The following is a 25,767-nucleotide window of genomic DNA, read 5'->3' as shown; positions in this document are numbered from 1 at the left end:
ACACACTTTGCATGTAAAAGATCCCATGTTCAAAATCTGGCATCTCCAGGTGTGGTCGGATGTTTCCAGACCCCTGTCTGAAAATCTAGAGGGCCACTTACTGGTCAGTGTATACAGTATTGAGCTAGAGATAGCTTGGTTTGGTATTAGATAGTTTCCTATATTGCTATTTTGCCCAGCTGAACTGGGGACAGACCATAGCTCAGTGGTTGAGCATCTGTCTTGGGTGCAAAAGATTCCAGGTTCAACCCCCCAGGATCTCCAGGTAGGGCTGGAAATTCCTTCTGCATGTTTGTCTGATCTGGACACATCACCTCTGGCTGTAGGTGGTTTGGGCTTACAGAAGCTTTCATTGACTTAATAGATCCCATTGCATGGTTTGAGAATGTCTAGCCAACTATGTGCCCCCTCATCAGATGTATTTTATTTTATTTTATCCTTCCCTTCCTTATAGTTTTTGCAGGTTGTTATAATGACATATATTTCAGTTGATGCTCTAGATGTCCCTTTAGCATGAGGGATTGGGCACTGTGGCCCTCCAAATGTTCCTGGACTACAGCTCTCCACCAGCCCAGCCTTCATGGGCAGTCATCAGGGATTATGGGACTTGTGTGCCAAGACCCCATGACTAGGGTTGCCATTTTTCAAAAGCTGTTGACCTTTTTTACGCAATTTCCGCCCAGACACTGCTTCCGACTACAGTATTCTGTCTATGCCTGGGAATTTCTGGACATATGACAACCCTACCCATGACCTCACAGTTCCCTAAGGGTAAATAACCAGACAAGACAACAACATATGGTTTTCTGGGTTCAAATTGGCCACACCTTTTATTGGTTACAGATGTGAGTAGTTTGGCATAGGCATTGGGTGAAGCCAGATTATATCAGATTATATCACTCCAGCCGGTCTGCTGGGAATTCATCTAAGTGTAAACCACCATTAGGGGCAGCCTATGACTTACATCAAATAGGCGTACCCCCTGAGGGGTCCCCGTTGGAGGAGTGCTATGGCCCTAGGCATTGGACAGAAGGCACTCCCTCTGGATACAGGATACCATTAACCAGGGCAGGGTAGGCAGAGGCTACAACCTCCCCTTCAGCCAATACATAGGCTTACCCAATGTCTAACCACTGGTCGAGCCAAAACCGACCCACCACTAAATCCTTCACACCTGCAACCAACCCTCGACACCCTCCAAAATGTTATTTAACCAAATTTCATTGTCCAATTCAGACAGGTGTACCCCATCATTGCGTTAGAAGGCCTCCTGGTGAAAGGTTGCCATTTAGGAGTTGCACCTTTTGTGCAACAGAACGGTTGGCCTTCTTTCTTGCTCTATTGATGCCTGCCTGGTCAGGGCTATCATGCCGATATCGCCTTTCCAGCAGATGGGACCAAACAATGGTTATACTTGGATGCAAGGCTCAGAGTCTTTCAAAGTCCTCTTTATTGCTCCATGTGAGGTCAATGCCTTTCCTTAGACCCAGGTCGTTTTCTAGAAGCTGGATGAAAGTAAGGCGATCCAATACTTTCTTTTTTTTATTATAAATATTTATTAGAGTTTTCAATTTTATACAAACAAAAATCAATTTCAATACCAATTTTTCAATAACATATTTCCTTGACTTCCGCATACCTCCCCTTCTTGTTTTCTAGTTCAAATTGTTTATCCAGCAAATCCTAATCTCTTAACATTCCATTTACCTAACACCTTATTTTCCAATCAACTTCTTAAATTTTGTAACTTAAACAATATTTATACCAATTCTTTTTACCATAACAGCTAGAGACCACATAAATTCAATCCAGCATCTTTCAAAGTTCATTAATTTTGCAATATTTCTGTAAATAGTCCTTAAATTTCTTCCAATCTTCTTCTGCCGACTCTTCTCCCTGGTCGCGGATTCTGCCGGTCATTTCTGCCAGTCCCATACAGTCAATCAATTTCATCTGCCATTCTTCCAGAGTGGGTAGATCTTGCGTCTTCCAGTGCTTTGCTATAAGTATTCTTGCTGCCGTTGTAGCATACATAAAAAAAGTTCTATCCTTCTTTGGCACCAAATGGCCGACTATGCCCAAGAGAAAAGCCTCTGGTTTCTTCAAGAAGGTATATTTAAATACCTTTTTCATTTCATTATAAATCATCTCCCAGAAAGCCTTAATCTTTGGGCACGTCCACCAAAGGTGAAAGAATGTACCTTCAACCTCCTTACATTTCCAACATTTATTATCAGGCAAATGATATATTTTTGCGAGCTTGACTGGGGTCATGTACCACCTATATATCATTTTCATAATATTCTCTCTTAGGGCATTACATGCTGTAAATTTCATACCGGTGGTCCACAACTGTTCCCAGTCAGCAAACATAATGTTATGTCCAACATCTTGTGCCCTTTCAATACTGAGTTTGGGGACTGCACCAGTAAATCAGTCATGGAACTTGTGGTAGTGTACACAGCTTTCACAGCTGGCCTTGCATTGAGGCTTTGACCAAATGCAGACCTGTGGAACATTTTCAGCCTATGCTCTTGGCTGTGTACTGCTGTGTATAATCACAATAAGGCTTACACCTCGGAGTTAATACTTGTTGGTGATTCATCAATAAACACCCAAAAAGAGTCTAGTTGCCTGTCCTACAGCACAATGCCTGGTAGCATCTTTTTTTATATATAGCATTTGAGAATTCCCATCATGTCAAATCTTGGAAATAATCAAAATAGCTCACCCCCTGGTTATTTTTATCCTCATGATAGATTTATGTAGGATTAAAAACTCTCTTTCCTTTATTTCCTTCCTGATTGCCTGTGAGATTATTTTGTTCCTACACTGGGAGGAATTAGTAATGCAACCTGTTTTGACTCAGGTCTGAGACATTCCAATCTATGATTCAAGTCTCTGTATTGCTACAGCTCACTTCGTTTCTCCTTATGTTCTGTCCCTCTCTACATCACCCCTAGGAGTCAATGGAAAGGCCTTAGGACCTGGTGTGGAAAATCCAGTTTAATCATGGAACTGGATAAGTCTTCTGTCTGGGGATCATTCAAACAAAAAACAAGAAGGTTACAAAACTTCAGCATCAGAAGGACTAAGAAAAGCTCTTCTAAACTAGTGGAGACCAGGAAAAGGCATCCGTTAGACCGGCGTCTTAGTTCCTCAGTACCGGACATGTTGGACGTGGAGACCGTTGTTGAAGAAGAAATAAATTGTTCGCGTTCCAAGGCTCTGTCCACTTATTTCCCCAGTGGTTTTTCTGCAACGGAGATGTTCCTTCAGGAGAGCAGCAGCTCTTCCTCAAAACAGAGTGGGGAGAAGTGGCAGTGGAACCAGCAGGAGACTGTGCACTTGGAAATTGGAGTTGAGGAACCGGTTGCCTGTGGCCCACAGTTGGACGTGAAGCGGAAATCCAGTGAAGATCTCTTTGAATTATTGAAAAGAAGCAGTTTTAGCAGTGAGCTTGCAGAAGATGTTCTTGAGGTAATGTGCCTGGGGGTTGACCAATGTCAGTGGGCTGGTTTAGACCTGATGCTAGAGGAAGGGGGAGGAACCTTTGCCCTGTGTGCCACATTCCCTCAAGGTTGTGGAGGGAAGGTCAGTTGGTGAGCCCCCAAAGGGGATCAAAACATTTATATGCTATATACACATCTGTGTTTCTACTGTACAACAAGCATATTACTAAGGGTGGGAGAGAAAGTCAATTCAGTTTGCATTTAAAAATGAATTTATCTAATTCACACTTTCTAAAACGGTATGCAAGCTGAAACACAGCAGTCCTTTGAAATTTGTCCTTTTCTGAAATTTGCAATGCAATTTGCCAACCAAGTAATGTGTACAAAAATGCATATACTGGGATAATGTCTCCACAAAAATGCATGTGTTGATGAAAATAACATTATTTTAGGGGAAATGGTGTGCAAAAATGTGTATGTTAAATATGCACAAACACGCTGATGAATTTTCATGAGGACTCTTTCATCACAAACTGACACGGAAATATGGAGAACTGATCTTAAAAATGGAAAGGTTAGAAAGCAAAACTGATATGGTCACTCATCCTTACATATTACAGTCAACCAATCCCCATCCAATCCCTGACATTTCCCCTACAAATCCTCATATTGGTAGGGGAAATCTCACCATTCTTTGAACCTAGGATTTTGGGGATCCTTTAGTTGGAAAGAATGTGCCACCACAGCACTGGCCCAGATCTGACGCCAGCTGGCTGGTGATCCAGTTTGTGGGATGGATTGTTTGGTTGCCCTTCCCCTTTACCTTGTGCATAATGTGAAGTGTGAGCTAGTTCATAGGCCTGTATGTGCAATTGCGTGGTTATCCATCTACCCTACAAACAGCAGCAACAACAGTAAAACAGCAAATGCAGAAGGTCTTGGGTTCAATCCTTGGCACCTCCAGGTAGGTCTGGGATTATCTCCTGTTTGAAACCCCCAAAAGACACTGCTAGTCAATGTGGACAACAGATGATAGTCTAATAAGGCAGGCTCTAATGTTCCCGTTTACTTCAACCCTTTATTCAGAAACATGAGGACTGGAACCTTGGGAAAGTGCCGCAGCTTAGTGGTAGAGTATCTGGTTTGCAGCGAGAAGGGTCTCAGGCTTAATCCTCATTATCTCCAGGGAGGGGTTGGGAATGTCCTTCACCTGGAACCCTGCAGAGCTGCTGCGAATCATCTAGACCAAGTAATCTGGCTTGCATGATTGTGCAGTTTGGACCATAGTGTGTATGGGCTCACAGCACCAGGCTTGACACATTATGTATGTGAATGATGGGGGAAAGCATGTGACTTGGTCTGCTGTCCGGTGACATTCCTCAACTTGCTCAAAGATAAGCCCTTTTTTCCTTTTTGCACCTTTCTCTTTTCTTTCTTTTTTCGCACTGGAATGGAACGTCGTCGCTGAAGGATTGAGCAACAGCAATACAATGCAATGTCAATACAACCTCTGTTCTATTCTTTTCATAGCGTTCGTATGGCGGAGGCTCCATCCTTGACTCCTCCAGCTCTTCTCAGCTGTTTGAGGAGCAGTCGGTGAGTGGTACATTTTTTAAAAAAATGAATGCCAGGCTGTAAGTTGCAAATACCAGGTGCAGAGCCTCTGAAGCTTGTGTTAATAGAAATCACTTTTGTAGAATCTAGCAATGGGCATTGCATAACAGGAAGGAATGTGGAAGAATTGTGGTGCGGTTAATGGTTCTCAAGGCAGGTGGAGGTGTGTTGGGTTCACCTCCATCTAATGGAAAAGGCTATGGCTCAGTGCCAGAGCATCTGATTTGCATGTAGAAGATCTGATTCAATAATGGCACCTCTAGGTAGGGCTAGAAAAGTCCCCTGTCAGAAATCTTGGAGAAGACAATATTGAGCTAGATGGACTTTGACTCAGCATGTTCCTTGGTTTCTGCCTTCCCTAAGATTGGATTCTTGTGTTACTCTCATGTTGCCTCCTGCAGAAGTAACCTTGTCTGCAGCACTAGTCCCCAATGATGTGGTGACTTGTTCTGAAATCTGTTTTGAATGCACTGTGACCTAACAGAAAGTGAGGAACATTTTTCAGCCCAGGGGCTGCATGTCCTTCCAGAGGACACACATGGACAGGTAAAAGTAGGTGGAGCAATAAACGTGACTCTTACCTTAGTTGGTTATACAATCTTCCAGGTTAGGCTAAGACAGGCATCCCCAACCTTTGGCCCTCCAGATGTTTTGGACTACAATTCCCATCATTCCTGACCACTGGTCCTGTTAGCTAGGAATCATGGGAATTGTAGGCCAAAACATCTGGAGGGCCACAGGTTGGGGATGCCTGGGCTAAGAGGTGGTGATTGGCCCAAAATCACCCTGTGAGCTTCATGGCCGAATGGAAATTTGAACCTTGATCTCCCAGGTCCTACTCTAGCTCTCTCTCTCATCATCATCATCATCATTATTATTTTATTTTGACAAAGTAATAATCATACATAAATAAGAATAAAAATGTGCTCCACACCACTAAGACCACTCCATTGTAACTATCTGACTTCCCATAATTTCAACACCTCTTGCAATGGTTTGACCCCTTTCCATTTTAACAGTACGAATTCTACAAACACCCTCCATATCTCCTCAAAATCACGTCTCCTGAATATTCCCCGTCTTACCTTAATGGCACCTGTTAATTTATCATTAATAGCTATGTCCCACACCTCTTTATACAATTCTTCCATTTTATATTCTGCTTGCCCCTTCCACTTCCTAGCTATCATAATTCATGCAGCTGTCAATAAATTTGTGAGCAAGTGCTTCGTAGCCTGTGAACCTTCCACCCCATCGTAAATTGATAATAATGCTGCCTCTAGACTTTAACCCAGTGATTTCTGTTATCTCCTTAAACACCCTTTGCCAGAAAAATAGTACATATTTACACCCCCACCACATGTGAACATCATCCCCAGTTTCCTGGCATTCCCTCCAACATAACACCAAATATTCCTTGTTTATTTGATTTAATCTGACTGGTGTTAAATACCATCTCCAAATTAATTTATAATAATTTTCTTTTATTCCTATAGACAACATTTCCAACGTACGATTCTCCCATATTCCCCCCCCCCCAGCTTTGACTATCTATCTGCCCTGTCTATATGCATATAGATACTCTAGCTAATTTAATAACTACACAACACTCTCTCCTCTCCCAATCCCTGTATTCATGTTACCTCTGCAAATGTAAATCTAGGGATCATTAAATCAATGACCCAGATTAGATGTAATAGTCAAACTGGCCATTACAAAGGGCTTCACACTCATGTCTTCCAATTTACTCCTTCCCTTCTTGGTTTAAACTATGGTTTACCACAAGCTCATGGGTGGGGCTGTGGTCTAAACCACTGAGCCTCTTGGGCTTGCTGATCAGAAGGTCGGCCTTTCGAATCCCTGTGACGGGGTGAGCTCCCATTGCTCGGGCCTAGCTCCTGCCAACCTAGCAGTTTGAAAGCATGTCAAAGTGCAAGTAGATAAATAGGTACTGCTCTGGTGGGAAGGTAAATGGTGTTTCTGTATGCTGCTCTGGTTTTGCCAGAAGCGGCTTAGACATGCTGGCCACATGACCCGTAAAAACTGTCTGTGGACAAACGTTGGCTCCCTCGGCCTGTAAAGCGAGATGAGCACCGCAACCCCAGAGTTGTCTGCATCTGGACTTAACTGTCAGGGTCCTTTACCTTTTACTTCCAGCTCAGAACTGAAAATCCAGTTCAAACTATGGTTTCTGATTCTGGTTTGGAGGGTAACTACGGTTTGTGTGAACCTGGAGAAGAGGTAATGAATTTGAGCGCAAAGGGGGAAGCTTAGGATCTCAAAGCATCTCCCCAATGGTCAAGCCACAATTTGATTGTAGTGTCAGAATCAGACCAGTTTTACCCACTTTTAAAATGCCCAAACTACCCATCATCCAAACAGATTCCAGAGTGGTATATACAACAACTACAAAATAAATTTAAAGTTGAGGATTGGGGGGCGGGAATTGAGTTCAGTTTGCATTTGAAGGCAAACCTCCAAATTCACACTTTTTGAAAAATACGCAAACGAAACACAGCCATTCTTCAAAATCTGCACTTCCCTGAATTTTGCAGTGCTATTCTCCAGCCAAGTAATATGAATGAAAATGCATATCCTAGAGTAAACATAACTAACATAAAGATGCATATGTTAGTGAAAGAAACCTGTAAAAATGCTTTCGATTAGGGAAAATTGCTTTGTAAGAGTGTGTGTGTGTGAGAGAGAGAGAGAGACAACATTGCATATAAAAATGTCTATTTTAGGAAAAATTCACATTAAAATGCTGATGAAATTTCTTGAGGATTATTTATTTATTTATTTATTTATTTATTTATTTATTTATTTTTGCTTTATTAGTTCCAACAAAAAACCCAACCAACCAACAACAACAAAAAACGCTTTAACACAATACATCTAAATACAATAATTTCCTAATATATATCTTCTATAATGGCTTTCCATCACCCCATTATGATACCTTATTACTTTTTAAATTGTCACACATCTTTATCAATGCTAATGCATCTTTATTCTCTTAAGTTTCTATAATTTCCAAATTTTCTACAGAAGTTACTCCAGGCCTGCCAATGAGTTCAAATTCTTGCAGTGCTCCCTGAGATACTTTCTGTACAGGTCCCATTCCTTTATAAATGTTTTTCCGTCATTTTAGCCAATTCTGCAGATTCTAACAGTTTTGATTGCCACGCCAATTTCGTCGGTATCACATCTCCTTTCCAGTTTCTAGCTATTAGAATTCTTGCTGCCATGGTGGCATAAAGAAATATTTGGTATATCAGTGTCTTATGATGCCTAAAAGGAAGGCTTCATGTTTCTCCCACCCCAAAAGGTAATCTTCAATATTTTTTTGAGTTCATTGTAAACTGTATCCCAAAATTCCTTTACTTTTCTACACGAGGATTTTTTCTGTGTGAATTTCTTTTTGCAGACTGATGTAAAAATGTAGAGAATGGAATTTAAGGTTGGGAAAAAAAGAGAAACCGAGAAACCAAAATTGACAGACTTGCCCACCCCTCTTTAAGATACAATTAAATGAAAGCATCATGAGAAACAGTGTTGTGAATAAGAAGATGATCCCAATGGAACCAGAAAAGGACAGAGTGATGGCAAATAATTGCCTGAGCACACAAATGATGGCAGTCAATGAAGGGCCTTGGATGATGACCTTAATGCCTAGGCAAGACACAATGTGTTGTGTCTACTTTTAGTAGTCTTTCATGTGGTCCTAGCTTTCAGATTCATAGAATTGTGATAGGGTGGATCTGTGTTTAGTACATGCTCTTTATGAGAAGTAAAACTGATGTATACCTTTCCTTTTGAAACTTTTCCCACAGATGCTTGAGGAAGGAAGCGATGGTTTGAGCAAATTGCCCACCACATTTGCATATCTGTTAACAATACATCTGAAGGAAGGCAGAAACCTGGTCATCAGGGATCGCTGCGGTGAGTCAGTCTCTTGCTATATGTACAATGCTGATCCTTCTTCTTCCTCTTCTTCTTCAAAGATGTACAGATAACTGGAGTGGAGCTTTAGCTGAGCTCCAAGAGCCAATTTTGCAACTTGCTGTGCACCTGAGGGTTGGGTCTTATCCACATGTTATGATTTCTTGTATACATGATGGGATTTTGCACGGAAACTCTTTCTTTGTATCAATTACAGTGGTACCTCGGGTTAAGTACTTAATTCGTTCCAGAGGTCCGTTCTTAACCTGAAACTGTTCTTAACCTGAAGCTAACTTTAGCTAATGGGGCCTCCTGCTGCTGCCGCGCAGCCGGAGCATGATTTCTGTTCTAATCCTGAAGCAAAGTTCTTAACCTGAAGCACTATTTCTGGGTTAAAAAGGTACCCCTGCCCGTACGGGCCAGTCATGTCCGACTCTAGGGTTGTGCGCTCATCTCACTTAAGAGGCCGGGAGCCAGTGCTGTCCGGAGACACTTCCGGGTCACGTGGCCAGCGTGACGAAGCTGCTCTGGTGAGCCGGCACCAGCGCAGCACACGGAAATGCCTTTTACCTTCCCGCTATAAAGCAGTACCTATTTATCTACTTGCACTTAGGGGTGCTTTCGAACTGCTAGGTGGGCAGGAGCTGGGACCGAACGACGGGAGCTCACCCCGCCGCGGGGATTTGAACCGCCGACCATACAATCGGCAAGTCCTAGGCACTGAGGTTTTACCCACAGTGCCACCCGCGTCCCAATTTCTGGGTTAGTGGAGTCTGTAACCTGAAGCGTATGTAACCCGAGTTACACTGTATTCAATCACTGGCCATGAACTACTTTTTCTGCTTTCTGACTTCATAGTTTCAAACCTATCTTTGCTGTGACAAGAGCTACAAAATTGCTGCTTAAACAAAACAAACAGAAGGGGAACAGTTCTCAAAATCTCAATTCTTCTGCCCAGTACTGAATTTTGCATTCATGAAGTAGTCACATGAAGTTGTCTTAGAGTGAGCTGGGATAATGGCTGAAAACTATCAAGGGAACCTGGGGTCCTCCAGCTGTGGTTGAGGCAGGATCTACTTTTGTGGGAAATACTAAGCTTTTACTTTGCAAAACACATACTTTATATGTGACAGTATCCGCAGGACACTGGGACAAAATCTGTGTCTGTTTTGGTGGTGCCCTCTTGTGGATATTTTTCCATGCTGCAGGAAAGATTGTGATGCTTTAAACATTGCAAGACAGCAGTGAAAGACTGCTCACCTGCACATACATATGCACATGTTTGCACAATTCTTGTGACAAAATTTCAGCTGTTTCATAAACTGGCAAAGTGTGCTCTGTATGTGGCAATTTCTGTTGGGAAAATATATTTATATATTTATTTTAAAGCCTTTCTAAACCCCTTAATGTTTTTTAAATATGTACAGTATACAAACCAGTATCCAATGTAGCCTAAAATCAACAAAACAGTATAAAGACATAAAAACAAATGAAACAGATCTAGGGAATTCATGCATATAAATCCGGGTCGAATCTTATGGTAAACAGGGAAAGCCTAGACAAAAAGGATAAGTCTTTGCAAGACGTAGGACGCAACTGATGGGGCGACAGCAGTAAATGTATATTTTCCGATCACCACCCTGTGATATTCTGTAGAGCAGGGGTCAGCAACCTTTTTCAGCTGTGGGCCAGTCCACTGTCCCTCAGACCCTGTGGTGGGCCGGACTATATTTTGAAAAAATAAAATAAACGAACGAATTCCTATGCCCCACAAATAACCCAGAGATGCATTTTAAATAAAAGCTCACATTCTACTCATGTAAAAACACGCTGATTCCTGAAGCGTCCATGGGCCGGATTGAGAAGGTGATTGGGCCGCATCCAGCCGCCGGGCCTTAGGTTGCCTATCCCTGCTGTAGAGTGTGGCACCACAAGTAGAATTTCCCCAGATGATCTAAGTGATCTTGCAGGTCTATAGAGGGGCATGCGGTCTTTTAGGTAACCTAGTCTTGATTTGCTCAGGGCTTTATAGTTGTTGTTGTTGTTATTGCAGCTACTACTGTATTTATATCCCACCTTTTCCCCCTAGGAGCTCAAAGTGGCACACACACTTCCTCCTCCTATTTTATCCTCAGAACAACCCTATGAGGTAGGTTAGGCTAAGACGTAGGGACACACCTAAAGTCACTCAGTGAACTTCATAGCTGCTTGGGGATTTGAACCCTGGTCTCCCAGGTCCTGGTCCAGCACTCTTAACCACTATGCCACACTACAGCCATGGCTTTGTAGCTGATTGGCAGGCAGTGCTGTTCTCCCAGCACAGCTATAATATCTGCATGACCTGGTGCTCCACTCAACAACTCGGTAGCAGCGTTCTACACCAGCTACAGCTCCTGGACCAATCTCAAGGGAAGCCCTACACAGAGTGCATTACAGTAGTCCAATCCCTGTCCTGGAAAGGTGTGGTTGGTGTTTCAACCTAATCTAATAATAGCCCCTCCTCACCACAGAAGTTGCATAAGCCTACAGTGACAAAAGTTATACCTAGGAGCACCCACAACCTGTGCACCTGTTTCTTCAGAGACAGGTGAACTCCCAGATCTGGGAACCCCTTACCCACAAAGATTCCATCTTACCATGATTTGGCCTCATTTCACTGGCCTTCAACCAGGCCCTGGCCTCTTCTGATTCAGATGTAACCAGGAAAATATAGCATACAGATGCCCAAATCTCTTACGAGTGCTTCCAGTGGTTTAATGCAAAATGGCATCCAAAGGGGGGAGGGGAAGGGTTAACTCCTTCCCTCCCACTGCTATAGTCGTGACAGGATCATGGGCTGCTAGTTGCGTCTCATTGGACATCAAGATGAGTTGTTTTGCAGACACCTTTACAATTCAAGCACCCAGAAAATTGAACAGAAAGGCAGTTCCTTATTCTCAGGCTTTCAGTGATTGCCACAGTGGCAAGCAGGCAAGAATTTGCCCTGAGGACTAATTCATGCATGATAGTTTTAGATACATAGATAAGAATGAAAAAGCAAAGTCATGCACCGATGAGAAGACTTGTCGATGAGTTTGTGTTTGCCGCTTTTGCTATGTGAAATGGCTCTTGATCCCATTATGGCATATGCACAAACAAACCTTCGACCACTGCAGCAGTGTTAGACTTGGTTTGGGTCATCTGGTTCCCTCCTTTCTGCAGAGATCCAGGCAGCCCATATCCCCAGCATCATGTACACATTTCCAAATTCGTGGAGGACAAGGCTATCCATGCTACTAGAAGAGTTTGGATTTGATATCCCGCCTTTCACTCCCCTTCAGGAGTCTCAAAGCGGCTAACATTCTCCTTTCCCTTCCTCCCCCACAACAAACACTCTGTGAGGTGAGTGGGGCTGAGAGACTTCAAAGAAGTGTGACTAGCCCAAGGTACCCAGCAGCTGCATGTGGAGGAGCGGAGACGCGAACCCGGTTCCCCAGATTACAAGACTACCACTCTTAACCACTACACCACACTGGCTCTCAACTAGCCACAATGGTTATTTTCTACTTGTACTGTCAGAGTCATTATGTCTCTCAGTGCCAGTTGCTGGATGGGCTGGATTCTATATTGCTCATGTCCAGCTTGCAGGCTTCTCATAGATGTCTGGGCAGTCACTGTGAAATACCTCTTTTACCAGGTATTTGATTCGATGGATCGATTGGATTATATTCCACCCTTTTCTCCAAGGGGCTCAAGGTAGTGTATATGGTCCCCCTCTTCCTGCATTTAATCGCCACAACAATCTTGTGAGGTAGGTTAGGTTGAGAGGCAGGTCTTAATCCAGTACTCTAACCACAAAACAAACTGGCACTCTCTCTCTCTCTCTATATATATATTCCATTTTATAATATCCAAATGTATTTTGGTAAAAAAAGAGAAGAAAACTAGTGTGTCCTGATTTTATTAACTTTTTATTTTCATTTCCCCCGCTGTGGTATTTCCACTGATTTCAGGACACACCTACAAGTGAGAAACTGGGAAAGTTCAGAGGCAGTTCTCCTTTTAACTGCTAGAGGGCAGCAGTAACCATTTAAAACACCATATCTGCCTCTAATTTGAGAAACATTAAATGCCAATTGGATTGTACAGGCAGTGCACTGGTGATGCTAGGAAGTTCTCGCTACAAAAGGAACTTTCCAACAATCTGCCCCAAATGCGTACAGAGAGAATGGAAGAGGACTTGAGACTAGGGCTCAAAACCTTTCTCTCTTATAAGAATGTCAAAACTGTGCATGGATATTTCAGATTAGTCTTGGGCCTAAACATGCCAATAACATATAATTTCACTGGAAACATTGGCAGAGGTCATGCTACTGGGGTATTGCTGCTACTACTATTCCTTAAATTTTTGATTTTTTGAAAGCCAAGGTGACATACCAATTAGAACATTGGACTTGGACATGATTAATAAATTAATTGTAATAATAATCATAATTAATCATAATAATCATAATTATATGCCTCTCACAGGACTACAATTTCCAGAGTGGCTTAACAACCAATCATTCTCATAATTCACAATTCAGGTTTTAGAATTTATACTCTGTCCCGCCCCTTATATTAGATGCCATTCATCTGTGTTAAGTAAATTATACTTAGGTGCTGCTTCAAATGCTTAATATTTTTAGGTAATGCACAACACAAAACAAACAAATGTAGAATTTATTTACACTCAAGCTAGGAAGGAAGGCAGGGCCCCGGATAAATTTTCAATGTGCCCTATTTTTATTTTTAAACAAAACAGTAGCATTTAGTGGTAGTAACATTTGCCAGCATTTATGGGGTTGTTTGAAGGGCAAAAAATGTATAGTTCATATTGCTTTCCTCTCAGCTTGTGCTTGCCTGCTTGAAGGGAAAACATAGCCATGCTGAAAGCATGTAGGTTAGAGAAAAAACACCCCACAAAGTTTACAAGGGAAAAATATTTATTTGTTATTTTATTTGTTATTTTATTTGTTTCCCAAAATGCATATACCTCTTGATTGTAAAACAACAGCAACAATAAAAACCACCTCAAAGCTGTTTGCAAAATGGAAAAAAATGGAAATAGCAGTAAAAACAGTTAAAAACAACTATTTAAAATATTTTTGAAATAATATTTAAAATAACAGTAGACTAAAAAGAGAAAGAAACACATCAGCATATCCGTGCCTGAACAGGCTTGCCTAAACAAAAATGTTTTTAGCCAAAAAGGGTACAGCGAAGGAGCCTGTCTGGTGGTCAATTGGCAGGGAGTTCCAACGGTTGATTGCTGCCAAACTAAAAGATTGATTTCTTACAAATGCGGAAATGGGTATTATATGCTGTATGTAACAGTTTCAGGTATAGTATATATGGTTGTACCTTGGATCTCGAACACCTTGGCTCCCAAACAAATTGGCTCCTGAACAATAGAAACCCAGAAGTGAGTGTTCCGGTTTTCAAATGGTTTTCAAAATCCTGCAGCTAATCAGAAGCCGTGCTTTGGTTTCCGAACGTTTTGGAAGTCGAAGGGACTTCTGGAACAGATTCCATTTGACTTCCAAGATACAACTGTATATTTGTGGCTGGGGAAACCCAGGCAGATGGGCAGGGTATAAATAAATTATTGTTGTTGTTTTGTTGTTGTTATTGTTGTTGTTGTTGTTGTTACTATTAAAAACAGATGTTCTTTGGCCACTAAGCATAGAGGGGAGGTAAACATATATTTATTTAAAAATTGAAGTTCTTGGACTACTGTGTAGGATTTCGGCACAGACTGGAAACATAGCTGTGCCGGCAGCACGCAGGTTAGAGAAAATATCATTTCAGAGCTCAGCAGGGAAGGCCAAATGGACATATTTTGAAATGGGGAGTCGCTTGGCTACCGGTTTGGATCTCGGCAGCCGGCTCTCTGCTTACGGAAATGCCTCTCAGGCCCGTTATTTGCAAAGCTGCTGATTATCGGGGTTAAAGCCCATCTGTTGGCTGACGCGGACGGCCCATCACTTGTTCATCCTTGGCGTCGCCATCTCAAGCGACGGAGGCTCCTTCCTCCTTTCGCCTGTTCTCCTTTCTCACCCCTCCTCCTGGCTGGCTTGCCTAGTAGAGACGTTACTTTCTTGACAGTGAGACAATTTCTCCTTCTTCTTCTTCTTCTTCTTCTTCTTCTTCTTCTTCTTCTTCTTCTTCTTCTTCTTCTTTTCTGGGGTGGGCGCTGAGAGAGAGGCCCTCCTTCGCTTGCCGCGTTCGTTGCTTTTCTCTCGCCTCTCCTCTTCTCCCCCCCCCAGCGCCTCTCAATTATTTCCCTCCTCACAATTAACGTTCTCCTAACTTGACACTCCTACCCCCCCACCCCCCGTTTTGGTGCTGTCAAACGCCGCCCCCCCTTTTTTTCCCTATTAATTCCAGACATTAATATTTTCTTTCACGCAAGTGCTGCCGTTCACCCGTGAAACAGTTTGAACATTATGTAGCTGTCAAGATACCTAGGGATTACCCGGCGTGCTTTGCCTCCGTAAGTGACACCGCCGAGGCCCTGCTTCTGAGATGTTTATTTTGAGAGTAAGCTGACAAGCATGAAGTCCTGATCCCAGGGAGGCAATCTCATTTAATTAAAAGGCTCTTTCATTATAGTTCGCCTCCCGCCGCCCACCCCCCTCAACTGCCCGCCAACCCGTCCGTCCCCCCCGATGCACGCTTAAAAAAAAGAAAACTAACAGAAACAACAAAAACCCTTCGTTTTGCACGAATGGCATTGTTTTACAGTAAGGGAAGGCGGGGTAGCAGCCGTGGGGATGTTCCGGCAACCGTAAAACTTCCAACGTTGATGTGAGAAACGCAGAATATCCCCACAGAGAATGTTTTCCTCCCCTTCTCGAAGAGGAGAGGTTATTTGGGGATTGAATATTGCATTAGTCAAAAAAAACATATTGTCTCTGTTCATTTCCTTTCTTCTTTTTAAAAAGTGCTTTGTTGTGCGGTTCTTGTTCCTTTTAAGAAACAGATAAGCGAATGCATTTGGACCAACCTGCCTTCAATCTCCTTATTCATGTTTTCATTCTACCAGTTGCTTCCCTGGCCTCCTCCAGATATAGCCTTTTTAATGTAGTTAATAGTTGAGGGACTTCTTTTTTTTAATTATTATTAATATGCTGGCAGCCTCTGCTTATCAGGGAGATAAAGGCCGGCTCTTCTCTTGAGCCTTCTTGTCTCCCCTTCCTTTATTTTATTTTTAAGAAAGGAGAGAAGGGACCGGAATATTTAAGAGAAATTAACAATAGAACGTAAGGCAAATCACCTCTGTTCATCTCATTTCTAAGCGTTGAAACATCCTCTGGAAGGTTATTGGAAATGCTTAACGCTCAGCGGTATTATCTGTGGAGCTTTGCCCTTCCTTCTGTGAATGTGCAATGATAGTAGTTTCTCTTCCCTTGCATTAAATAAAGGGATATCCAGTTCTAAGTTGGCTGATCCACAGGAGCCTATGGGTGCATTCACACCACATATTTAAAGCACTATGATGATGCTTTGGTTTTCCCCCAAAGAATTCTGGGAGCTGTAGTTTGTTAAGGGTGCTTAGTGTTGTTAGGAGGCCCCTATTCCCCTCACTGAGCTGCAATTCCCAGGGCTGCTTATCTTGAGAGGGAACTCTGGGAATTGTAGCTCTGTAAGGGGAATAGGGGTCTCCTAACAACTGCTAGCACCCTTAACTACAGCTCCCAGAATTCCTTAGGAGGAGCCATGGCTGTTTAAAGTGGAATCATAGTGCTTTAAATATATGACGTGAATAGAACATGGCATCTCTCTGTCTCTCTCTTTCTCTGACTGAGGTGGGAATGGACAGGGCAGAAATGTGTGAAAACATACAACGACTGGAAGCAAAGCAGTATGTCCCCCCAAAACTGTTGCAGCGATATTGAGAGCAGAATTGCCTTGTCCCATATTCAGCCACTCAACTGCTTCAATCTGAGGAGGTGGCAATGTTACAGGTGGAACACAATACTCATTCCGCACTTGCAAGAAATCAATCCATTTATAAACTGGGAAACCAATCAGAGGTTTTCTTACAGTCAAGTGGCACATAAATTTTGTTAAATAAACAGTGCTGAAAGTGGTCGTGCGTTATGTATTAATTATTCCTTACAATATATTTATATATCTTGATTGTAAAAGCAAAACAAACCTCAACGTGTTTCGTGGAAAGAATAAAACAATGAAATTTTCAGCAAAAAAAAAAAAGCCCAGTTAAAAACAAGAATTCAAAACCTCAACAAATAATAAAAACCAGCAATAAGCTGAAAGCCAGATCAAAACACATTGTCAGCATTCTTGATTTCTGGGTAAGGTAAAGGTAAAGGGACCCCTGACCATTAGGTCCAGTCACAGACGACTCTGGGGTTGCGGCGCTCATCTTGCTTTACTGGCCGAGGGAGCCGGTGTTTGTCCGCACACAGCTTCTGGGTCATGTGGCCAGTATGACAAAGCCACTTCTGGTGAACCAGAGCAGCGCACGGAAATGCCGTTTACCTTCCTGCCGGAGCGGTACCTATTTATCTACTTGTGCTTTGACGTGCTTTCGAACTGCTAGGTTGGCAGGAACAGGGAAAAAGTTTTTAGCAGGTGCTGAAAAGAAAACAGCAAAGGAGTTTGCCTGATGCCAATCGGCAGGGAGTTCCGAAGTGTGGGTGGTGCCACATTAAAAGTTTGATTTCTTACAAATGCGGAATGAGTAACAACGCCAGTTCCATCTCTAACAGCACTGATACCATCACAATCACAAATCACCACGAATGTACGATAAAAAGGACATCTGGAGAGGTCCCTTAATTAACTTAATCCTCTTCTCATTGTAGAGTGCCAAGATACACCGTTTGGGAATTACTGGTTTAACCTGATAGCTGGGACAATGTTTTCTAGATCAACTGAATTTTCGTTCTTTCCTTGTTCAGGTACGAGTGACCCTTATGTGAAGTTTCAGCTGAATGGGAAAACGCTTTTCAAAAGCAAAGTCATCTATAAGAACCTGAACCCTGTTTGGAATGAAACTGTCATAATTCCAATACAGGCCCTTGACCAGAGACTCTGCGTGAAGGTAAGCGGCCGCTGAATTTTGTTTAAAATGGCCTGGGGAAGGCTGGCTTTTGACCACATTAAGCTAGAACCTCAGGTATGACAACCCTATCTGGATGCTGATAAGTTTTCTTTGATGATCCATGCTCTGGCAACCATCCTCTCTGGATTGCTGCGGTGCATTGTATATGAGGTTGTCTTTGAATGTCCCTGTTATCATCAGAGAAATGTTGGAGGGTATGGGAAGGTAGTCTAGGAGCTTCACTTGGGCCCCAAGTGTTTAAAGCAGTGTTATACCACTATGAACAGTCATGGCACCTGCCCCCCAAAATCCTGGGATCTGTGGCTTGTGAAGGGTGCTGCTGAGAGTCATTTGGTGATCTCCAAATCCCCTTACAGAGCTACAGTTCTCAAAGTGGCTTGACATCTCAGCCCCCATCTCAGAGAAGAGTCTGGTTATAGCTATGCTAGATTTTAGTCTACATTTGAGATTCTCGTTTTAAATGGTCTTATTTATCATTTGTTCATCGCTCCGCAGACACATGTTACGGGTGGCTCGTAGATAGAATAAATACACAAATGAAACCTCTCACACCTGAGGAATTATCTTTGAGATGTGCTGTCTACAAGCAGATGGCATCTTGAAAATGCAGAACAGATGATGTTCTTGACTGACGTTGATTCGATTTGAGAATGGCCTTGGAACTTTGCAATTCCCCTCTGTGTTTTTTCTCTGGGTTAACATATTTTTAGACAGAATGAGTTTCTATTCAGAGTGGCCATAGACTAATCTGTTGTAGCCCTTCACCCATAAGTAGAGTTTACTACATAGCAACCCCCAGACCATTTCCTGTATATCTAGATAGGTTCTAATTCTCAGCGTCGTTCTTTTCCTGATGGAAAGAAAGCAAGGCCAGACCAGCACTTTCTCAGGAGTGCCACTATTAATAGGAAGGAGCTAGATTTTTATAGTATTTCAAAAGCCTGCCTAACTACCAGTGGTGATGGGAGGAACCCCCCCCCCAAATCTGTACATAATAGGCAAGGTTTGTATTCTTCTGTCAGCAATTTCATGATTTTCATGCAGAGAAGGCTTTGGGTTCATTCCATGAGTTGAATAGGATCCAAAATGCAAAAGTCTGATTGGTCCTAGAACAATAGGATCCAGAATGCAGCAGTCTGATTGGTCCGCAGGAGCCACCCAATCCAACTCCAGGTGGAAGTGAATCCACAACCTGATTGGCCTACAGGAGAATCCCAGAATTAGCCAGTCACGTGGGGCCCATTGTGTAAATAATGTATATAAAGCAGACATTTTGGGGGAACTTCTATTCCTTACTACTATGAGCTGAATAAAGAGCATGAAATCCATACTCGACTCTGAGTATATTTCAAAGGCATTTCAACATTGGGTTAGGAAAGATATGTTTCTGAAACTCTGGAGAGCCCCTGCCAGTCTGTGAAGATAGTGCTAAGCTAGATGGATCAGAATCATAGAATCATAGAGTTGTAAGGGCCAACAGTCATCTAGCCTAACCCCCTGCAATGCAGGAATCTCAGCTAAAGGAACTTGACTTTGGTACAAAGGAGCTTATAGTCCTAACTTTCTGTTGAAAACTGTTTCTTATCCATAGAACAAGCCTTCGTAATAGCAGTTGCAAGCACTGCCTATAGAAAAAACACCTATTTCTGGGCATAATCTCAATGAATACTTTTAACTATCGGTATGTTAGGAACCATCTGTCTGAGGGTGGCAAAGGCAAGCTTTATCCCTTAAAAAACACACACACAACACCAGCAACTTTAAAAGTTAACAGCTTGTCAGGTTTTCTTATTTCTTTTGAGTATTTCTTCAAAGAAAAAATGCGTTCATAGTTTTTGTTTGAAACTTCCAAAACTGCATTTAAAAAAATAATAATTACAAATTGGTTTTAGGGAAAATTTGAGTTGTTTTGTTGACAAAAGTGAACAAAATATATTGAGGGTTTTTTTTGGGGGGGGGGAGAAGTGCTATGAATACACCTGAAAACTTCTCAGTGGCTTTATTTACACGTAACATGAAACCATGGTTTGCTCAACAAACATCGAGCCATCTCTCAGAGCAAACACAAGCCAATTTGCTTCTCCAAAGCTGGGTTTGTTTTCCAGTTATCTTGCCTATAGCCTGTTGAATATCTGAACTGTTAAGTTGTGGGTGAACATATCAGACGACACAGCGATTCTTCAAACACCTCTTGTTTATTCACAGGCCAGAGCAGAACTGAACTGAACTGAAGGGTTCAGCCAGCCTGCTTATATAGAGCTCCACTAGAACGCAACAGTAACCATTTTCTGTAACTATCCAATCACTGAACGTCACTTTCAATCCCTTATTTGCATATGTGGACCTGAGTGAAAACTATCTACAGTATCCCCCTGCTGGCCCAGGGTGAGAACTTCAGTACATAACATGAACTGGGATAGCCAAACAAAGCATGACTGAGCAGAATAGTTGGGCTGAAACCATTGCCAAAGTCGAGTTTAAAGCAAGCCAAGGTTTGTAAACCAACAACAAACCTTGGCTTTGCATCATTTCAAGATAACAAGCCAGGTTAGTCTGCTTGTCTCGGTTCAGGCATTCAAACAAGCCACATGCTAGCTAAACAAACCACAGCTTAGTGTTTTGAACCAGGCCAATAAACAACAATAAAAAATGCGATCAACAGTTGCATTTCACGTGAATTGCAGAGCCTGACGTAGAACTAAATGAGAACAAATAGCTCTTTTATCTGAAACGCAGAAATTGTTTCCAGGTGTCCAGATACATATTTCTTTTCCCACTTCTCCTGTTTCCATATGCATCAGGTGTATGATCGAGATTTAACCTCTTCAGACTTTATGGGTTCAGCGGTTGTCATGCTGGGTGAACTGGAACTGAACAGGTATGCTTAGAGCTTATTAAACATTAATTTGATTTACTTAGGGATGCTGGTTATCCATTCTGTGAGACTCGAAATGCTAAAACTTACAGAATTCTAATTTAGCTTGCTGAATCTTCTCTCTCTTCTTCTTTTAAAATTAAACCATGAGAAATGCATAAACTCTTCAAATTTACAGCTTGCATTTGAATTTTAAGGGGATATTATTTAGAAATTTGATATTACGTTTCCTCTAAGAGTCTTAAATGAAGAATTGGGAAATTGGGAAAAATAATAATGACCCCCCCAAACAAAAAAAAACAAAAACAAAAATAAATTAGGACATTGATAAGTGCTTAGTTACCTAAATTCATATACAGTGGAACTTTGGTTCTCAAACACCTTGGTATTCAAATGTTTCAGCTCCCGAATGCTGAAAACCTGGAAGTAAGTGTTTTGGTTTCTGAACATTTTTCGGAAGCCAAACATCCGATACGGTTGTAGGCTATTGTTTCCAGGGCGCCTGCGCAAATTGGAAGCCTTGGTTTTTGAACGTTTCAGAAGTCGAACCATTCGGAAGTTTGAGAATCAAGGTTCCACTGTATATTTAATATACTTATTTCAATACCCTGTATAGGTCTGTACAATTTTTTATTACTTGTGCCAATACCCTTTCTCAAATTTATGAAAGAAATATTGCAAGCAAATTCAAATTAGAATTTTGTTAATAATGTTTGTCTCTAAATTCATATAAGCTCTATGGTACACAAAGTGTGGGTGCAACTCTAGGTCACTGTGATTCCACCCCCATTGTTCAGCCTGAACACTGAGGTGCAGCTCTGAGGGCCTTCTGGCGGTTCCCTCCCTGCGAGAAGTGAGGTTGCAAGGAACCTAACAGAGGGCCTTCTCGGTAGTGGCGCCCACCCTGTGGAATGCCCTCCCACCAGATGTCAAGGAAATAAACAACTATCTGACTTTTAGAAGACATCTGAAGGCAGCCTTGTTTAGGGAAGTTTTTAATGTCTGATGTTTGATCGCTTTATTATTATTATTATTATTATTATTATTATTATTATTATTATTATCATTAATTCTGTTGGGAGCCGCCCAGAGTGGCTGGGGAAACTCAGCCAGATGGGTGGGGTATAAATAAATTATTATTATTATTAATATTCTTTATTATCTCCTTGGCCTCAAAACTTTGTCCATTCTTCTTTCTATTCCCTTTGTCTCTCATGCAGACACCTGCCTTTTTCTTTATAATGACTGCTCTAGAACAGGGCTGGCAAAACTGTTGTCCTCCAAATGTTGTTGGACTCCAATTCCCATCAGCCTCAGGCAGCATAGCGAATGGTCAGGATTGATGGGAGATGTAGTCCAGCAAGACCTGGAAGGCCACAACTGCCCCACCTCTGCTCATTTAAATAATATGTAAATCATGCACATTAATAGTAACAGGCTATGGAGAACAGAAAAAGCATCTTAGTGGCACCATATAATAGTTGGTGGCTGTCTGCTGTGATCTTAAAGACAGTCTTTGGCTAAATAAACTCTTCTTTTCTGCTTTCAGGACTAGTGAGTTGACCCTAAAACTGGAAGATCCAAACAGCTTAGAGGATGACATGGGTGTGATATTGTTGGACGTGAGGCTTGCTGTGAAACAAGGAGATGTTAAAAGAAATGTAAGTGGTTCAAGAGATGGCTCTCTTATCCTTCTCCAGGAAAAATAACTGGCATCAGGACAGGTGGGAAGATGGTCAAGTGTCCCTGGCAGGGCATAGAGGGAGGCAGGTAGGACAGGTGCACTGCATTCAGTGGGGCCCCACTCTGTGCAGTGCCAGAGTGCAGTGGCAGAGCACATGATTTGCATGCAAATGATGGTTCCAGACACAATCCCTGACTGCTTCTTTGGAAACGGCAACTTAACTACCTGCTTCTCCCTTTACTCCTTGCCATAGCATCCCCCACCCCCCAGAGCTCAACAAAGCCACCCCTCCCTCTCTTGTTGTTGTTGTTTAGTCGTTTAGTCGTGTCCAAATCTTCATGACCCCATGGACCAGAGCACGCCAGGCACTCCTGTCTTCCACTGCCTCCTGCAGTTTGGTCAAACTCATGCTGGTAGCTTCGAGAACACTGTCCAACCATCTCGTCCTCTATCGTCCCCTTCTCTTTGTGCCCGCCATCTTTCCCAACATCAGGGTCTTTTCCAGGGAGTCTTCTCTTCTCATGAGGTGGCCAAAGTATTGGAGTCTCAGCTTCAGGATCTGTCCTTCCAGTGAGCACTCAGGGCTGATTTCCTGGATAGGTTTGATCTTCTTGCAGTCCATGGGACTCTCAAGAGTCTCCTCCAGCACCATAATTCAAAAGCATCAGTTCTTCGGCAATCAGCCTTCTTTATGGTCCACCTCTCACTTCCTCCCTCTCTTAGACCATGCCAAACCTCCACAGCTCACCTGGGCTGCTTGCCTGAGCTGCCCACCCAACTGCCCATCCCGCAATGGCTCAGCAGTTCTTGAGAGTCCAGTTTTCAATGCCACATGTCTGTGGCCAAGCAGACTGCAGCATGATGGCATCATTACATTTTCATTGTATGTAATAATACAACATAGTAGCTTTAAAAATTGTATTGCTTTTAGTATGTCTATTTGGGTCTCTTTTGAGACATTTAGTTGAAAAGGAGGTTACAAACATTTAAAATGTTCTATCTATGCAGGGCCTTTCTGATAGCATTTGTAGAACTTAAGAATCTGCAGGAGATACAGTGGTACCACTGGTTACGAACGTAATTCGTTCTGGAGGTCCGTTCTTAAGCTGAAACCGTTCTTATCCTGAGGCGCGCTTTTGCTAATGGGGTCTGCCGCTGTGTGCGCGCCTGTGACGCGCGATTTCCGTTCGCATCCTGGGGCAAAGTTTGCAACCAGAAGCAGCTATGTACTTCTGGGTTAGTGGAGCTCGTAACCTGAAGCGTTCATAACCAGAAGCGTTCATAACCAGAGGTACCACTGTATGAGCTCTTCTCAAAGGCTAGGCTTAGTTGCTAACTATTTCCACCTTTTTGTCCCTTTCTGCTTCCCTCCTCCTCTGCCCCATGGATGCTCTGTTTGGGGACGTGACAAATAGAGATGGACGAACCGAAGAAAGCGTTCTACCCCCAAGGTAAGTTGCCTGCCAACTGCCCTCAATGTGCATCTGGAACTCTTGCAGTCTTGTTCTCCTGTCTTCTTCCCAAAGTTATTGATTTGGGTAACATTAGCGCACTGGTGGAACAACTGGAGAGGTGGATGAGTGGAAAGCACGTGTTCCTCTTTTCTCCATTATTAACAAAATTTTGCCATTTATTTATTCCTCAGAATCCAGGTGATATTCTTCCCAAAGTGTTTCCCCATTCTTTCCCATTTTTTTTTATTTATGATTTTCAGTTATATACATTTCAATAGTTTCCCAATCATTTTAACATTTCAAAACTCGACTTCCTTCCCCCCTTCCTGCAGTTCCTTAAATTTATTTTTTATATTTCCTGTATATTCTAAAGTAACTTACTCATTTATTCATGTACTTTAAATATTGACTCTTATAAAATTGCAGGTTATTACAATAATCCTGCCAATGTTCTTATCTGTTTATAGTTAGTTTGTAAATATTCAATCAACCATTTCTATTCATTTATAAAAAGTTTGTTATCTTTATTTCTTATTTTTCCAGTAAGTTTCACCATTTCTGCATAAGTTTTTGTATCTACTCTTCTTTCGTCGGGGCTTCTTCTTTCCATTTTTGGGCAAATAACATTCTTGTCACTGTAGTCACATACATGAATAAATTTCTATACCGTTTGGGTAGTTCTGCCCCTATAATTCCCAAAAGAAAAGCTTCTTCTTCTTTTTACAAATCTTATTTTCAACATCTTTTTCAATTCATTATATATCATTTCCCAGTAAGCTTTAACCCTGCTACAAGACCACCACATATGATAAAAAGTACCTTCTTTCTCTTTGCATTTCCAACATTTTTGATTTATATATTTTTGCCTATTTTCTCGGTGTTAGATACCATTGATAAAACACTTTTCTATAGTTTTCTCTTAAACCATAGCATGCTGTGGATTTTATGTCCGTATTCCACAATCATTCCCATGTGTATTGCCCAATGTATCATTGAGGATTTCCGCCACCCTTTCTCAAAGGAGTTCAGGGTTGGCATCTCAACCCTATATTTGATCTCTGCAACAGCCCTATAAGGTAGTGCGCTGCTCTCTTCAACCGCCGTTCAGTTTTGCTTTATTTCATTGGCCTTGGAGATCCCTCAAAAAGAATCCAGACTTCTAAGCTCTGGTCTTCACAGTCCATCTAGTTTAAAAAACCCCTCCATCTCTCTCGTTTTTTTTTTTGGTGGTAACTTTTCATGTGTTATTTCTATATTTCCTTTTTTAAAAAATAAAATAACTGAGACAAAACTTTTGATAGATTGCTTAGTTTGCAAGGTTCTGGCAAAAGTCTCAAGATCTTTCTCCCCCTCCCGCCATCGCACACAAATGAAATTTAACAGTTTCCAAAGAGGGTGAACCAAGTGTGTGTAGCAGAGGCAAAATTATTATTTTGCAAAAGGAAACAAGAGGAGAGAAAGCAGCAGAGGGGAACTCCAAACCTTTTGCCTTTTTCTGTTGCTGTCACTAGAGGGTGGAAGAATGTCAGTACTTCAAACAGAAGGCAGAGTTTGGGATCTGGAGCGAGCTCTTAAGACAAAACAACAACTCCTGCGACCGTCTGAGAGGCAGTAAAGGATTTCCCAGAAAGACT

General features: G+C 42.1%; 1 protein-coding gene across 5 annotated transcripts in view; it reads left to right on the top strand.

Moving 5' to 3' along the window:
- The window catches only part of MCTP2 (multiple C2 and transmembrane domain containing 2), a 109,997-nt gene that overhangs the window by 15,505 nt on the left and 68,725 nt on the right, over window positions 1–25,767 (top strand). For all 5 annotated transcript variants that reach the window (XM_083586406.1, XM_083586407.1, XM_083586409.1 and 2 more), the window contains 7 exons: window positions 2,964–3,480; window positions 4,983–5,048; window positions 8,900–9,008; window positions 17,957–18,099; window positions 20,922–20,998; window positions 22,545–22,656; window positions 24,095–24,130. In XM_083586406.1, the coding sequence (XP_083442532.1) occupies window positions 3,013–3,480; window positions 4,983–5,048; window positions 8,900–9,008; window positions 17,957–18,099; window positions 20,922–20,998; window positions 22,545–22,656; window positions 24,095–24,130 (1,011 nt within the window). In that variant the 5' untranslated portion in view covers window positions 2,964–3,012. The remainder of the gene's footprint in view (window positions 1–2,963; window positions 3,481–4,982; window positions 5,049–8,899; window positions 9,009–17,956; window positions 18,100–20,921; window positions 20,999–22,544; window positions 22,657–24,094; window positions 24,131–25,767) is intronic.

Source organism: Podarcis filfolensis, assembly GCF_964270895.1.
Source record: "Podarcis filfolensis genome assembly, chromosome: 14".
NCBI lineage: Eukaryota > Metazoa > Chordata > Lepidosauria > Squamata > Lacertidae > Podarcis > Podarcis filfolensis.
The sequence above is the reverse complement of the archived record's forward strand: the minus strand, read 5'-3'. Positions and strand labels throughout refer to the sequence as shown.